Below are 16,679 nucleotides of genomic sequence, written 5' to 3'. Positions count from 1 at the left end.
GAAGCGCAACTGGGTCATGCAGCAAAACAATGATCCAAAATACACAATCAAGTCTACATGAAAATGGTTAAAAAGCAACAAATTTGACTTTTTGGAATGGCCTCGTGAAAGTCCAGACCTAATTTCAAATGAGATGTGGCAGGACTTGAAACAAGCAGTTCATGCTTGAAAACCGACAAATGTCGCTTAGTTAAAGTAGTTCTGCATGCAAGAGTGAGCTAAAATTCCTCCACAGCGATGTGAGAGTCTGATCAACAACTCCAGGAAACATTTGGTTGCAGTTACGGCAGCTAAATGTGTTTTTTTTGGTTTAGTTTATTAACTTGACCATTTTAAAAAAACAAGCACACATAAAACTTGAAAAACCATACATGCACATTAGTAAAATTATTGAGGATAACACAAAGTCTGGAACTTGTGTCCATTGTGGTCCTCTTGAGACAAGATGGCTAGGCAAGATCAACACAGTTGCACACAGTTGCCAGCGGAATAATAAAACATTAAAACAAAGAAGAAGAACATCTATGTCATCATTGCAGTTGCATCGTAAGGTATATTGAATAGGCACAGAACACATCAAACTGTTTTTACTTTTTTTTTTAAGCTGCCCAGAAAGGACGTTGTTTTTATGGGCAGAGGCAACACATTCCACTCTGAGGCTCCAGTATACAAGAAAGTACCTTTCCTAGCATTACATGTATAAGCACACATTAGCAACACCTGATCTGGTGCTGTGAATGTGTGCATCTTTAACATGGGGAAAGTAATCAGTTAGATATCTGGGCGCAGAACCACAAATATTCCTGTAAACCATACCCAGTCTAATCTGGGCACCTTAGCCTCAACAGGCAGCCAGTTTAGTTCCTGAGAGCAGCTTATTCTGGAGCTCCTACATCAGAAGCTTAGATAAGCACCCAAACCAGGAAGAACTAGCTTAGCCAAAATGGCATTGAATGAGGGCAGTGGCCAGCACTAGCACTACCAGTTATTGAGTGTAAGGGCGCAATTACTTTTTCACACAGGGGAATTGGGTATTGCATAACTTTGTTAATTAAATAAATAAAATAAGTATATATATTTTTTGTTATTTGTAAACTCAGGTTCCTTTTATCTAATATTAGGTTTTGGTTGAAGATCTGAAATGTTTCTATATTTCAAAACGATAGGTGGTCATTGGACCAAGAGACTGTCAAATCAAGTGACAACCGCCCGTCTCTTTGGTGCGTAATGATGGCTGTCCTTCGTAGGCTAATTGACGTGTTGTGTACCCAATACGTAATGTAGAATGATGAAACAAAGTTTGGTTGCTTTCTAGAATGTCTAAGGATTGCACAGAAACCGAACTTGACTGGGTGAAACAAGGTTTAGCCAGTGAGATTTCATAGATTGTTTTTTTTCAAGTTGAAAGACTAAAATCGTGTTAGGATATAAAAATTTATTTTATCAAACAAAACTACTGAATGTAAGTACATTATATACAGTCAGAGGTGAATGTATCAAACCAGTTGCCTTGATAAGTGTTTTGTTGTTGTGCACTATCCTCAAACAATAGCATGTTATTTTTTTCCTGCTATAATTAATAATTTAAGCTTTCTGACCATATAACACATGTCTATGTCCCGGAAAGTTGGCTTTTGTATACAACGCCTTTCTAGTCAAATATCACATATATTGAGCAGCAACTCTCCCGATTTCAGGACACTGATCCAGTAAAGGTTAATATGTGGAATATCTTTCATTCTTAATGCCTTTGAGCCAATCAGTTGTGTTGTGACAAGGTAGGGGTGGTATACAGAAGATAGACCTATTTGGTAAAAGGCCAAGTCCATATTATGGCAAGAACAGCTCAAATAAGCAATGAGAAATGACAGTCCATCATTACTTTAAAGACATGAATGTCAGTTAATACAGAAAATTTCAAGAACTTTGAACGTTTCTTCAAGTGCAGTCGTAAAAACCATCAAGCGCTATGATGAAACTGGCTCTCACGAGGACCGTCACAGGAAAGGAAGACCCAGAGTTACCTCTGCTACAGAGGATAAGTTCATTAGAGTTACCAGCCTCAGAAATTGCTTCCCAAATAAATGCTTCACATAGTTCAAGTAACAGACATCTCAACATAAACTGGAGACTGTGTGAATCAGGCCTTCATGGTCGAATAGCTGCAAAGAAACCACTAGTAAAGGACACCAACAAGAAGAAGAGACTTGCATGGGCCAAGAAACACGAGCAATGGACATTCGACCGGTGGAAATTTGTCCTTTGTGCCATTAAAGCAGAGCAGGTGAACAGATTATCTCCGCATGTGTGGTTCCCACCGTGAAGCATGGAGGACGAGGTGTGATGGTGCTTTGCTGGTGACACTGTCTGTGAATTATTTAGACTTCAAGGCACACTTAACCGGCATGGCTACCACAGCATTCTGCAGCGATACACCATCCCATCCGGTTTGCGCTTAATGGGACTATAATTTGTTTTTCAACAGGACAATGATCCAACACACCTCCAGGCTGTGTAAGGGTTATTTGACCAAGAAGGAGAGTGATGGAGTGCTGCATCAGATGACCTGGCCTCCACAATCACCCGACCTCAACCCAATTGTGATGGTTTGTGATGAGTTGGACCGCAGAGTGAAGGAATAGTAGCCAACAAGTGCTCAACATATGCGGGAACTCCTTCAAGATGGTTGGAAAAGCATTCCAAGTGAAGCTGGTTTAAGAAGGCACACATGTTAATTGAAACGCATTCCAGGTGACTACCTCATGAAGCTGGTTGAGAGAATGCCCAGAGTGTGCAAAGCTGTCATCAAGGCAAAGGGTGCCTACTTTGAAAAATCTCAAATCTCAAATATATTTTTCGATTAGTTTAACACCTTTTGGGTTACTACGATTCCATATGTGTTATTTAATAGTTTTGATGTCTTCACTATTATTCTACAATGTAAAAAATAGTACAAATAAAGAAAATCCCTTGAATGAGTAGGGGTGTCCAAACTTTTGACAGGTGTGTGCCTTTCCAAATCATGTCCAGTCAATTTAATTTATCACAGGTGGACTCCAATCAAGTTGTAGAAACATCAAGGATAATCAATGAAAACAGGATGCACCTGAGCTCAATTTTGAATCTCATAGCAAAGAGTCTGAATACTTATGTAAATAAGGTATCTGTTTTTAATTTTTAGTACATGTGCAAAGAATTCTGAAAACCTGTTTTGCTTTGTCATCATGGGGTATTGTGTGTAGATTGCTGAGGATTTATTTTTATTCAACCCATTTTAGAATAAGGCTGTAACGTAACAAAATGTGGAAAAAGTCAAGGGGTCTGAATACTTTCTGAAGGCACTGTATATGTTTCTTAATTCCATTCTTTTACTTTTTAGATTTGTGTGTATTGTTCGATACTACTGCACGTTGGAGCTAGGAACACAAGCATTTCGCTACACCCGCAATAACATCTGCAATAACACCCGCAATAACATCTGCAATAACACCCGCAATAACATCTGCAATAACACCCGCAATAACAACATGTGTATGCAGCCAATAAAATGTGATTTGATCTGTTTCTATACATTTGCATGTTATGCGTGTCACAGTAGTCACTAGCCATGTCTGACATGATCTCATAGTCTACCATTGCTCCTGGTTAGGGCTCGGGCTGGCACTTCAATTTACAAGGCAGCCCGAGCCCAAACCAGGAGCAATGAACGAGCACAAGACCCTGGTTAAGAATGGGGGTTAGAGGAGGTTGTCAAGAGGAGAGAATTTACGGCTTCACTATAATGGCTGGCTGATGGGAGTGGGTCTGGCTGTGGCAGGACTGCACATGTCGTTTCCCTGCAGCTGGTGTCCTGTAGATTTTCTCCAGTTAGGCTCCCTGATTGTGAGTCACATCTGATGAAAAAATATGTTCCCCTATACTAGGTTAGGGTGTGTAATAGGAACTGGTGGCTCTTTATTTGCGACAATGTTTTTCATTATGTTTTTCATTTTCCAAGCCAGCGTGTAGATACAGCTGTAGGATGAAGGCTAACAAGGTTACTGTAAAGAGTCCGATACATTTTTTCAGCTTTGGCTGTGTGTCTCCTTACAGGGGGCATTAATACTGTACCAACCACACAATAATACAACTTCCATTTCCACAAACTGTTGGCGACACTTGACTCAGGTCGGGTGTTGGTGGTTGGGATAAACAAAGCTCCACTCCAGACCAGTTTTGTAGAGTGTATCGCCAACAGCAGCAATGGTTCTTCAGCGCCGACGCCAGGGGCTGGGAGGAGGAAACCCCTGGAAGAAGGAGGAGGTGGAAGTCTTAGGAAGCCGAGAGGAGAGCGACAAGCCGCAGAGCACGGAGGACTAAAAGGCAGAGCTTGTGAAGGAGGGAGGTCCTGTTTATTGGGTTAACGCTGGCTCTGTAAACTGGTTAAAGTCCTGGGTGCTAGATCTCATTCGACTGCAGGGCCCCACCGATTTTCCTTTATCCACGGGCCACTTGAAGAAATGGGTACCGGGGAATGCATTCTTTCTCCCGGTAACCAGGTTAGTGTCAGCTGCACTCCCGGTGCTCTCCATCACTTAGTTTCACAATAGTCGAGGAAACAAATGTATTAGAGGGATGGGGAGGGCCAGTGCTACATCTGTTCTGCCTGTCGACTGAGGGGAGGCAGGATGGGGAGGGATAGGGAGGCTTCTTGACTTACTGTACGTGGGCTTTGATTGGTTCAGGAGTGAATGGTAAATGATGGAAGGGGGGAAAAGCCTATAACACATTACATTTCCAGACCACTCCAACCTAGAGGATATTGAGCCCCCCACTGAGCATACTGGGACAGTAATAACTAAAATGGATTTCCTATTGTAATTTCCCACGACTTAACCAGCAGGAAAGTGCATTATAGTGAAAACATGTAGTACCAGTGTAGCTAGTAATACCTGAAATAAACACTTAACTACAAACATCTCTGAATGTCACACACGCATTACTCACTTTTGCAGATTTGTTTGATTGTTTAAATGATGTATTTTAGCAGAACCCTGAGGTACATTTTCATAATGGCTCAGACAACATTTGTATTAACATGTGTGTGCATCTCTGTTTGTGTGTGTATGTATGTTAGAGTGTGTGACTCGCTTGCCATCTCCGATATGTTGGGGCTGCTGTGTTGTAATAAGAAGATGTCATCCTGTTAATTTGAAGGGGAATGTGTGCAGCTACACGTAGATGCCATCACTGCCTGACTTTGAGTTGAGAGCTGGAGAGAGGGGAGGATATTTCAGTGTCAGTGCGTTCGCTTCGCTAACATCTTGCCACTCCGGTGAATTTTGTACGCACTTGCATGTGCGTGTTAGAGGAACATGGCGCAAGATTAGGCGCAGACAGCCCGGGCCCTGCATTGTCCTGTACATCCCTTCTTTACCAAGTTTAATGTGGGGACATGATGCACAACTGAATTACAGTAGTGCTGCGTGGTTAATGGCACCCTATTCCCGATATAGTGCACTACTTTTGACCTGGGCCCACAGGGCTCAGATCAAATGTGGTGGATTATGTAGGGAATATGATGCCATTACGGGCACTACCTAAATGTTAGAGCGGGGGTGCAGAAACCAAAGTCATCAAAGAGCAGACAGAGGCTCTATTATCATAGAGGCTGATGTTAATGGGAGGAGAGCTATCTTTTTCTCTTTTCTGCAGTCCACGTGTTGCCTGTAGTGTTTGTTTCTCAAAGTAGGAGAGGAGGGAAAAGGTGAGGGTGCTCTCACATGCCCAGAGCGGAGGTTCAAAGCTGGTGGAGAGATGTGGAAAAAACCCTGGTGCAATTACCAACCACAGCATTTACACCTTGAGCTGAGGCTAGCTTTTGGAACACAAGCAATGAGAAGTGGGAGAAGGAACCGGGACTCGCTGATAGTCATATATTGTCTGTGATGGCAGAGCGACTGTGTTCACATACACTAAATGTTTATGAATACAACTCACTCACTGCCCATCTCTCTATCTTTGTCTAACACTGAACATACAGACACACATTCCCTAGCTTCATCTATCAATCCAAACGGCTCCGTCCATAAACACATTTAACAAGGGCAAAAAAAGGTGTAAAATAAACGCTTCATAGTCTTTCACGAGCCTCGTTGTTTTACCACATTCGTCATTAACACTACCTCCTGCTCTTCCATTATTCAGCAACTCATTCATCTGTCAGGCAACAAGCCCTATTTTAAAAAGGTTATTCTCAGTCCATTAATGCCCTCTGAAAATAGCAGCCAAATAATTTTTCCCGCAGGCTTAGTAAGGCTCAGTAAGCTATATCAGCCGAGTACATTTTGCGGAGGGAAAATGGCCAGATTAGATGGTAATGTCCTGCAGGGAAGGAAATGTCATTGGAATCAATGGTATTGAACTGTGTTCAGATAACGCTGTGGGGAGAGAGAGAGAGAGGGGAAGAGAGAGAGAGAGGGAATGGGGGATAAAGAGAGAGAGAGATGGATAGAGAGAGGTGGGTGGGAGATACGTACCATGAATATAGAATATCAGAGGGAATAGAGAGAGATAGGGGATGGGGGGATAAAAAGAGAGAGCGATAGACAGAGAGAGGGTGGTGGAAGGTACGTACCATACACGCAGAGTATGTACATTACCAGTCAAACGTTTGGACACAACTACTTTACTTTGTTTTTACTATTTTCTACATTGTAGAATAATAGTGACAACATCAAAACTATGAAATAACATATATGTGACCAAAAAAGTGTTAAACTTATTTTATATTCTTCAAAGTAGCCACCCTTTGCCTTGATGAGAGCTTTGCACAGTCTTGGCATTCTCACAACCAGCTTCATGAGGTAGTCACCTGGAATGCATTTCAATTAACAGGTGTGCCTTATTAAAAGTTCATTTGTGGAATTTCTTTCCTTCTTAATGCGTTTGAGCCAATCAGTTGTGTTGTGACAAGGTAGGGGGGTATACAAAAGATAGCCCTATTTGGTAAAAGACCAAGTCAGCAAGTTAACCAGCATGGCTACCACAGCATTCTGCAGCGATACGCCATCCCATCTGGTTTGCGCTTAGTGGGACTATCATTTGTTTTTCAACAGGACAATAGCCCAACACACCTCCAGGCTGTGTAAGGGTTATTTGACCAAGAAGGAGAGTGATGGACTGCTGCATCAGATGACCTGTCCTCCACAATCACCCGACCTGAACCCAATTGAGATGGTTTGGGATGAGTTGGACTGCAGAGTGAAGGAAAAGCAGCCAACAAGTGCTCAGCATATGTGCAAACTCCTTCAAGACTGTTGGAAATGCATTCCAGGTGAATGCCAAGAGTATGCAAAGATGTCATCAAGGCAAAGGGTGGCTACTTTGAAGAATCTCAAATACAAAATATATTTTGATTTTTTTAACACGTTTTTTGGTTACAACATGATTCCATATGTGTTATTTCATAGTTTTGATGTCTTCACTATTATTCTACTGTAAAAATAAAGAAAAACCCTTGAATGAGTAGGTGTGTCTTTCACGCCCTGACCATAGAGAGCCTTTTATTCTCTATGTTGGTTAGGTTGGGGTGTGACTAGGGTGGGTAATCTAGGTTATTCTATTTCTATGTTGGCCTGGTATGGTTCCCAATCAGAGGCAGCTGTTTATCATTGTCTCTGATTGGGGATCATATTTAGGCAGCCATTTCCCCACCGTGTTTTGTGGGATCTTGTTTTGTTTTTGTGTAGTTGCCTGTGAGCACTCCAGAACGTTTCGTTTGTTCGTTTATTGTTTTGTATTTGCTGAAGTTTCACTTTATAATAAAGATGTGGAACGTTATGTACACTGCGCCTTGGTCCAGTTCTTACGACGATCGTGACAGTGTCCAAACTTTGAGTGGTACTGTAGTCATCAGAGAGAGAGGGGGAGGATTGAAAGAGAGAGAGACAGTGTTGAATCGAGAGGTACGTACCGTAGACGTAGAGGGTGTAGTCGTCATACGACTCGCCCACTGAGTTGGCAGCGAAGCAGCGGTAGGTGCCGTTGTAGGTCTTGTTGAGGTTCTCGATGTACAAGTCTGTGCCGGTGATGAGGGCGTGTGAGGGAAGGTCATCGTCCACCTTCACCCAGTTGATCTGCTGGGGACTACAGAGAGAGAGAGGGGACAGCAATGTCACTCAGTGATCAAATAAGCAGTGTTTGCACTTTTGGAACTATTCTATTGGCTCCATAGGAGAGCGAGGGGACAGTAATTTCACTGGTCACACACATCGTTTCCCCTAGACCTAGATCTTGAATACATATGTCAAATAATTTCAAATAAAGATAGATTACCTTTTTTGGACTATATTCAATTGGTTCCTTTGTACCTGGCGAGCTAAATCAATCACCACCCCAAGTATATATATTTATTTATATAAGTTCTTGTTTGTTTCCCCTTTAAAGGATCCGATAGGGCGCATCCGATAGGGTAAACAATGAGATTCTTTCACCTTTGATTGCCAAACTATGTGTGTCTATATGTGTGTGCTATTTAGGTGGGGAGCCTTTTATGTTCCTGGCCTAGTGATGCGGTTAACTACATTACCCAGCCATCTTTGTTCCCTCACTACCTTGGCAGGAAGCTTAGAGGAAGTGCTGGATCTGGATCCTATTTCTTTGATGAGCTATGTAAGAACCAGAAGCCACAGAGGGGGGAAAAACAACAAAAGCAAAGCGCCTCTTAACTCTGTTTTGCTCTCGCAACTTTCAATGGCTGGCTGCTAGCTAGCTAACACGCCGTTATGTCCCTTGAGTGGGTGCCGAGGACTCTCTCTTGTTCTGTTTTTGTGTTGCTGTTTAAACTTGTTTCCCTCCATTTGAAAACACTTGGTTTGGAGAGAGCAAGGGAGGGAGAGAGAGAGAAAAGGGAGGAAGAAAGAGAGAAAGGGCTAAGCCTTGAAACAAAAGAGCAGTTTGAGCTCAGTAACAGTTGAACTCTCGCCTTTGTGGCGGGGTGAAAAAACATTTGATGGCTGCGGCGGCGGGCGGCTCGAGAGAGCAAATTGGAATCCCTCGTCGGGGCAAGAATCTTAGGGAACCGGAATCAGAGGTTAAATATACACACACAGTGCCGGCCTAAAAATGGAGTAATGACCTAGAAAAAGAGATTTACTGGGGGGTGGGGTGACACATGAGAGAGGGAGGCAGTGGGGGAAGAGAGGAAGGTAGGTAGAATACAAATGGACACACGGCCAGAGCCTGTCACTATCTTGGCTTAGTAATGAGTTCAGAGAACTCTCACAAGCTCTAATGAAAATGACTTCCAATTCTCTGGCCCACTGTATTGATTGTATTTTCATCTTTATTAAATTAATACGGGTGAGATCCGCCTCGTCTCTCCTTGCTGAGTGCAAAACTTGAAGGGGAGAGGGAGGGAGGGGCCTGTGTGGTGTGTGTGTGTGCGTACACATCTGACACGTATTGTTCACAATTAAGGCGCCTCGGGACAGGAGGCTGGGTAATGATGTAAGGTCTTCGCGGGGATTGCACGGCTGACGGCATAATGTAATGACCGTTTGTGTCCCAAACGGTCATTGCACGAACGCGCACGCACGAACACACAGAAGTCAGAACCATGGACAGCCACATCATATTTAGCATACGTTGACTGCACTAAATTGTTTTTGGTATCTTTTAGTTGTCACTGTATTAGATTAAGCATGGATGATTTGATGATGCTGAAATGTTGAAGTTGAAATGATTCTGGAGTAGTTGAGGTAGCTCCTGTTTTCTTTGCGACTTGTGGTAAATCTCAGTGGTTCTAAATCAATAGTTGTTTAGTGGTCAGAAAATGTCAGTAACATTAAGTTGCTTGACCATACTGTAGGTCATGTAACTGTTTGTTACATGCAATATACTTTGTGGACTCCACCGGACAGAGGTTGTTCTCCTGTTTTGTGATGAAACAAAGGTGTGCTTGAATTTATTCTGCCACTGTGTCTTCTTATTGTCTCGGTCTTTAGGCATATATACCACGGTGGCAAGGCATATGAACAAACAGGTTATAGGGCAACACAATTATCACAACAAATAGATTGTAATATGCCATTTTTTGGGGGGGGGTGGGGTTTCCCAAGAGATTTTATTCACTCACTGCTACTGATGTACACTTGTGTGTTAGCTCTGTTCGCTGCATTCCCGCCATTTGGCAAAATCATAATTTAAAGTTACAGGCATCCTAACGGAGGTGTGTGAAGAGAGAGCGAGAGATATTTGGGTTGTGTGGTGTTTGTGTGTGTGTGTGTGTGTGTGTGTGTGTGTGTGTGTGTGTGTGTGTGTGTGTGTGTGTGTGTGTGTGTGTGTGTGTGTGTGTGTGTGGTGTGTGTCTTACTGGGGTTTGCCTTTGGCCTGGCACGACAGCTCCATGTTCTGTCCCTCCCTTGGCAGCCCATCAGGAAACTCTACTATGATCTTCACCTCCGGTTTATCTGAAGAGAGGGTGGGAGGGAGGGAGAAATGTGGGGAGAGAGTGTGTCAATGTGACATGCTAACTAAGTCATTAGTTCTGTTACAAGTTTATAAAGTAGCTAGGCCTCAGTCTGCTTAATGTTTCTTCATTCCAAGTTATGCAGGCTACGTGATGTGAAATGTACAGACGTGTGGTTGGGAAGTTCACAAAACAAGTGTTCCGGAGGACTTGTCTGAGGACAAAATCGGACTTCAAATCCCTGTACAAAATTGAAGGTGGTTGTGTATAATTGAGAGTTGTTTGTATCCTTTCACAACACTTAACTAGAGAACATTGGAAGAGCCCACTCTATTCCTTCCTATTATGAGATTATCATATTCTAGACGGTTTACCTGGATGCTAGTGCAGGGAATGCTTTGGTTTCATTTTATAGCAATAATGGGTGAGATACCATCCTGCTGTTTCCCAAGGACTAGACCTGATTGATACGTGGATGGGGGACCACTTGGGAAACCAGGCTGCTGCTGGTATGGATCAGATTTGGGAGAGGAAATGTAGTCAGACCTGTTCTTTAGGTACTTTCTTAAAGGAACACTGGATTAACTGGAAGGTCTCTCCCTACCAACTGTCACTGTGGTCATTCACATTAAACTTCATTTTTAAAGTTTGAAGTGAAAGACCAAATACTTGTTTTCCAGGGTCAAGCAGCATGATAGAACACACAAAACAATAACTACCTGTATGACCAGAGATACTCTCAAAAGAGTTCCAAAAAGATTAGAAAATAACGATGCCAATACAGCACTTCATAAAATCATTCATGTTCCTCAGAACACTGCCTTGGAGCGGAATTTAACATTTAATACTGGGAACTTAGTTTAATAGTAGTGCTCAAATGATGCATGGTATGTGTAAATTGGATATGACATTTGCGAAAACTAGACACTACTGCTGTAGTCCCCAATGTAGATGCTGCTATAGATCCACAGAGGTTTTCTCTTTTCTACTGCCAACCTTAACCTCATAATTCCACCTCAGTCATGTTTGTGCCTGGTGGGCAATAGTGGCCGAATTATTTTTAAACAAGCTTAAAATGTGGACCTGGCATTATAAGTGGAATCCAGGCCTGGAATGCTTAGAGGTAGAAACATGACATCCAGCTCTGAAGTTGGCCAAACTCTCTCAACTCTTCAAACTCTGGGACGTTTGTATTGTAGTTTGGTAAATCTTTGAGATTTTATTTTTTACTATGCCATTCGAAGATCTTTCAGAGTTTGGGTCTCAATACGTGGGTGGAGGCTAGTGGAAGGAAAAATCCCAGGACGGGCTCCTTCCAACCATTACAATGAGCCCATCCTCTGATTTCTCCCTCCAGCAGCCTCTACTGGTCCACATTCTCCTACTGTAACCTCCTATCTTCACAGCAGCACTGTCCAATGTGTTCCAAGCCTTTCCTCTCTCTTCTTTGAGGTGCAGTTTGTCAACAGTCCATGGTGCCGGTGGCAGGCAACATCGACACCATTGACCTTTCTGGTCAATCAGTAACAATCTTTGGCTCATCCATTAACATGACTGGCCTGACTAGCCGCCACACGCAGACGGGTCAGGTTCTACTCTCTTCCACCACCACCACCCGGTGACAGATAGCAGGTAGTGAAGAATGGCTGTTAGTTGCCAGGCTCTAAAGGGATGGCTTGATCCATGTGTCGTCCATATACACTGCTCAAAAAAATAAAGGGAACACTTAAACAACACAATGTAACTCCAAGTCAATCACACTTCTGTGAAATCAAACTGTCCACTTAGGAAGCAACACTGATTGACAATAAATTTCACATGCTGTTGTGCAAATGGAATAGACAACAGGTGGAAATTATAGGCAATTAGCAAGACACCCCCAATAAAGGAGTGGTTCTGCAGGTGGTGACCACAGACCACTTCTCAGTTCCTATGCTTCCTGGCTGATGTTTTGGTCACTTTTGAATGCTGGCGGTGCATTCACTCTAGTGGTAGCACGAGACGGAGTCTACAACCCACACAAGTGGCTCAGGTAGTGCAGCTCATCCAGGATGGCACATCAATGCGAGCTGTGGCAAGAAGGTTTGCTGTGTCTGTCAGCGTAGTGTCCAGAGCATGGAGGCGCTACCAGGAGACAGGCCAGTACATCAGGAGACGTGGAGGAGGCCGTAGGAGGGCAACAACCCAGCAGCAGGACCGCTACCTCCGCCTTTGTGCAAGGAGGAGCAGGAGGAGCACTGCCAGAGCCCTGCAAAATGACGTCCAGCAGGCCACAAATGTGCATGTGTCTGCTCAAACGGTCAGAAACAGACTCCATGAGGGTGGTATGAGGGCCCGACGTCCACAGGTGGGGGTTGTGCTTACAGCCCAACACCGTGCAGGACGTTTGGCATTTGCCAGAGAACACCAAGATTGGCAAATTCGCCACTGGCGCCCTGTGCTCTTCACAGATGAAAGCAGGTTCACACTGAGCACATGTGACAGACGTGACAGTCTGGAGACGCCGTGGAGAACGTTCTGCTGCCTGCAACATCCTCCAGCATGACCGGTTTGGCGGTGGGTCAGTCATGGTGTGGGGTGGCATTTCTTTGGGGGGCCGCACAGCCCTCCATGTGCTCGCCAGAGGTAGCCTGACTGCCATTAGGTACCGAGATGAGATCCTCAGACCCCTTGTGAGACCATATGCTGGTGCGGTTGGCCCTGGGTTCCTCCTAATGCAAGACAATGCTAGACCTCATGTGGCTGGAGTGTGTCAGCAGTTCCTGCAAGAGGAAGGCATTGATGCTATGGACTGGCCCGCCCGTTCCCCAGACCTGAATCCAATTGAGCACATCTGGGACATCATGTCTCGCTCCATCCACCAACGCCACGTTGCACCACAGACTGTCCAGGAGTTGGCGGATACTTTAGTCCAGGTCTGGGAGGAGATCCCTCAGGAGACCATCCGCCACCTCATCAGGAGCATGCCCAGGCGTTGTAGGGAGGTCATACAGGCACGTGGAGGCCACACACACTACTGAGCCTCATTTTGACTTGTTTTAAGGACATTACATCAAAGTTGGATCAGCCTGTAGTGTGGTTTTCCACTTTAATTTTGAGTGTGACTCCAAATCCAGACCTCCATGGGTTGATAAATTGGATTTCCATTGATTATTTTTGTGTGATTTTGTTGTCAGCACATTCAACTATGTAAAGAAAAAAGTATTTAATAAGATTATTTCATTCATTCAGATCTAGAATGTGTTATTTTAGTGTTCCCTTTATTTTTTTGAGCAGTGTAGTTGCTGCTTACGCGGTTTACTACATTTGTGTGAAATTAAACAGGCTTGTGAAATGGGGGTGGGGGGGTGCAGTATGGTTTGGGTGTCATTATTGTACAGAACCTTAATGATTGCTTGGCTAGCTATCTTAGCTGACTGTTAGCTTTCAAAAGATGCATTCTGCCTTCTTCACCCACAAGTGGCTGTGAGTGAACTGTAGTGTGGTGACGGCAGGAGGCTCCCTCGTAGTGAGGAAGACATTATACTCTGGACTGGTGTGTGGTGTGCCGGCAGCAGAGAAAGCATAGTGGAGGAGTAACCCAGTGGCTACAGAGGGAGCTGAGGATTGACAAGAACAACGTCTGAAGAGAGGACAACTCCAGCTCCATTACCATCATCAAACCTGTCCCTACCATCCAACTCAGCTGCCAGCAGAATAGATGCCATTGTCAGGAGCAGGCACTCTCTGAAGCTAGATTTAGCTGCTCTCCATTTATTTTTTCTTCAGCTAGCTAACTGTTATCTCCTTTTTTGTAGTTAATTTTTTTGTCTATATACTGCAATTCAGCTTTTAGCTGCAAACGTGTACAAGACAGCTTAACTTCACTAGGGTAGGGGGCAGCATTTGGAATTTTGGATGAAAAGCGTGCCCAAATTAAACTGCCTGATACTCAGTCCCAGAAGCTAGGATATGCATATAATTGGTAGATTTGGATAGAAAACACTAAAGTTCTAATGTCTGTGAGTATAACAGAACTGATATGGTAGGCGAAAACCTGAGGAAAATCCGTCCAGGAAGTACTATTATTTTGAAAGGCTGTTTTTCCATTGAAAGCCTATAATACAAAGACTTAGGACCCAGTTAACAATCTCTATGGCTTCTTCTATATGTGGCCAGACTTTAGGCATTGTTTCAGGCTTTCACTCTGAAAAATGAGGGAGATACAGCACTTTCAATGAGTGGACAGTGGAAATTTATAGACATGAGTCCAGCGCGTGATCGGCAGCGCGCCTTTCTTATTTCTCCTTTTCTATTGACGAAGCTTTTGTCCGGTTGAAGTATTATTGATTATTTATGACAAAAGCAACATGAGGATTGATTTTAAACATTGTTTGATATGTTTGTACGAACCTTTATTGTACTTTTTTGACTTTTCGTCTGGATGTTGAGAGCGAGCTTTGTGCCTTTGGATTACTGAACTAAACGCACCAACAAAACAAGGTTTTTGGACATAAAGAGGGACAATATCGAACAAAACAAACATTTATTGTGTAACATGGAGTCCTGGGAGTGCCACCAGATGAAGATCATCAAAGGTAAGTGATTAATTTAGTCGCTATTTCTGACTTTTCTGAGTCCTCTCCTTGGCTGGAAAATTTCTGTATGGTTTCTTGTGGCTAGGCGCTGTCCTAACATAATCGCATGGTGTGCTTTCGCCGTAAAGCCTTTTTGAAATCGGACACTGTGGTTGGATAACAAGAAGTTTATCTTTAAAATGGTGTATAATACTTGTATGTTTGAGGAATTGTAATTATGGGATTTCTGTTTGAATTTGGCGCCCTGCAATTTCACTGGTTGTTGTCGAGCTGGGACGCTAGCGTCCCAATGATACCAGAGAGGTTAACCAATAATACAATAATTTCAGAGATTCTGGCTTTAAGGTTGCTGGAGTGTGTGAAGGAGTGCCCCAGATCAAACTTATTTCTTTTTAATTGTCGTTTATTGAGGATTAGTTGTTACATTGATATCTAGAGGTGTTCCTTTGCAGGATGCAATTAGTCAAAATAAAATATGTCCCTTCAAGACTAACGACAGTCCTTGTAATGTTTATGAACTTCCAACACTGTCTGCTGTCCTTGTAGTTTCCGGGAAGGGAAATAAGATCAAATAAGAAATAAAATCTGCCCCGCTAACTAGACTGTCTGGACGTCAAAGACGCTCTGGACGCTTTATGTAAGAAAGCCATAACAGGTCTTTCTCAACAACAGTTAAGACAGAAACAGGATTATAAAAGTAGGTACATCAGCCCGGGCCACCTTTGAATGTTGCCTTACAGTAAATAAACACTAATAAGGCCCCCCTTAGCTCCTTTTGGTGTTCAGAAGAAAGATCAGCCTCTGTATTATGTACAGTGCTAATGAGAGCAAGGGGAGAAGGGAGAGAAGAAAGAGACAGACAGACGGGGGAAAGAGAGAGAGACAGAGAGATGCAGAGAGGGGAAAGAAAGAGAGAAAGGTAAGAAAGAGACAGAGAAAGGGCAAGAGAAAGAGAGGGGAAAAGAGAGAGAGAGAGAGAGGAAAAAGGGAGCAATTTAATTTGAGAGAGAGTGAAGGTACGAGAGTGAGAGAGAAGGAAGCGAGAGAGAGAGAATGTCAAAGAAAGCACACCATTACCTCCCTTTATGAACAGCTCCCTGGCAACAACAGCTGGCGTGGACCATGAAAATAAACACACAGTATGGCTACTGCACTACTGCTGGGTGTTGTGTTAATATGACCACCAGGATCATCACCGTCATCATCATCATCATCATCATCATCATCACCACCACCATTTTAATGTTATTGCTTTTATCAAGAGCAGCAGTATAAGTTGAAGTAGCAGAGTTAGCCAGTTGAGGCATGGTAAAGGAAGCAGTACAAGACAGAATATAACATGATAAACTACGACCTTGCTAAATGCACTAAGAGGCACCGCATTTTAAAACATGTCCTTTAGGATCCCTTGGCGAAATATGCATCTTGCCTTTGAATTTAGGCCTAATAGCTTTTCCAAATCGAATATTCACCCTGTGATGGAGCTTGCAGTGCTGCCACATACAGTGGTTCGTCCTTTAAAAGTTGCAGCGTACTACAGCACAGCTTGCATGGTGCCTCAGAATTCTTTGGCACGTTATTTAAGTGCCAACCACTGGTACCATTAATGCTAGTTAGTGCTAGTTTGACCACCAGAGGGCATCTTTGTGAAG

The 16,679-nt window shown here is 43.4% G+C and overlaps 1 protein-coding gene across 3 annotated transcripts in view; it reads right to left on the bottom strand.

Annotated features, from left to right (window-relative positions):
• The window catches only part of LOC106603642 (cell adhesion molecule 1), a 551,827-nt gene that overhangs the window by 95,636 nt on the left and 439,512 nt on the right, over positions 1-16,679 (bottom strand). For all 3 annotated transcript variants that reach the window (XM_014197549.3, XM_014197550.3, XM_014197551.3), the window contains exons 7-8: positions 10,355-10,451; positions 7,955-8,127 (exon numbers count right to left, since the gene is read on the bottom strand). In XM_014197549.3, coding sequence (XP_014053024.2) covers positions 7,955-8,127; positions 10,355-10,451 — 270 coding nt within the window. The remainder of the gene's footprint in view (positions 1-7,954; positions 8,128-10,354; positions 10,452-16,679) is intronic.

Source organism: Salmo salar, chromosome 04 (genome assembly GCF_965601325.2).
Source record: "Salmo salar chromosome 04, fSalSal1, whole genome shotgun sequence".
Classification (NCBI taxonomy): domain Eukaryota; kingdom Metazoa; phylum Chordata; class Actinopteri; order Salmoniformes; family Salmonidae; genus Salmo; species Salmo salar.
The sequence above is the reverse complement of the archived record's forward strand: the minus strand, read 5'-3'. Positions and strand labels throughout refer to the sequence as shown.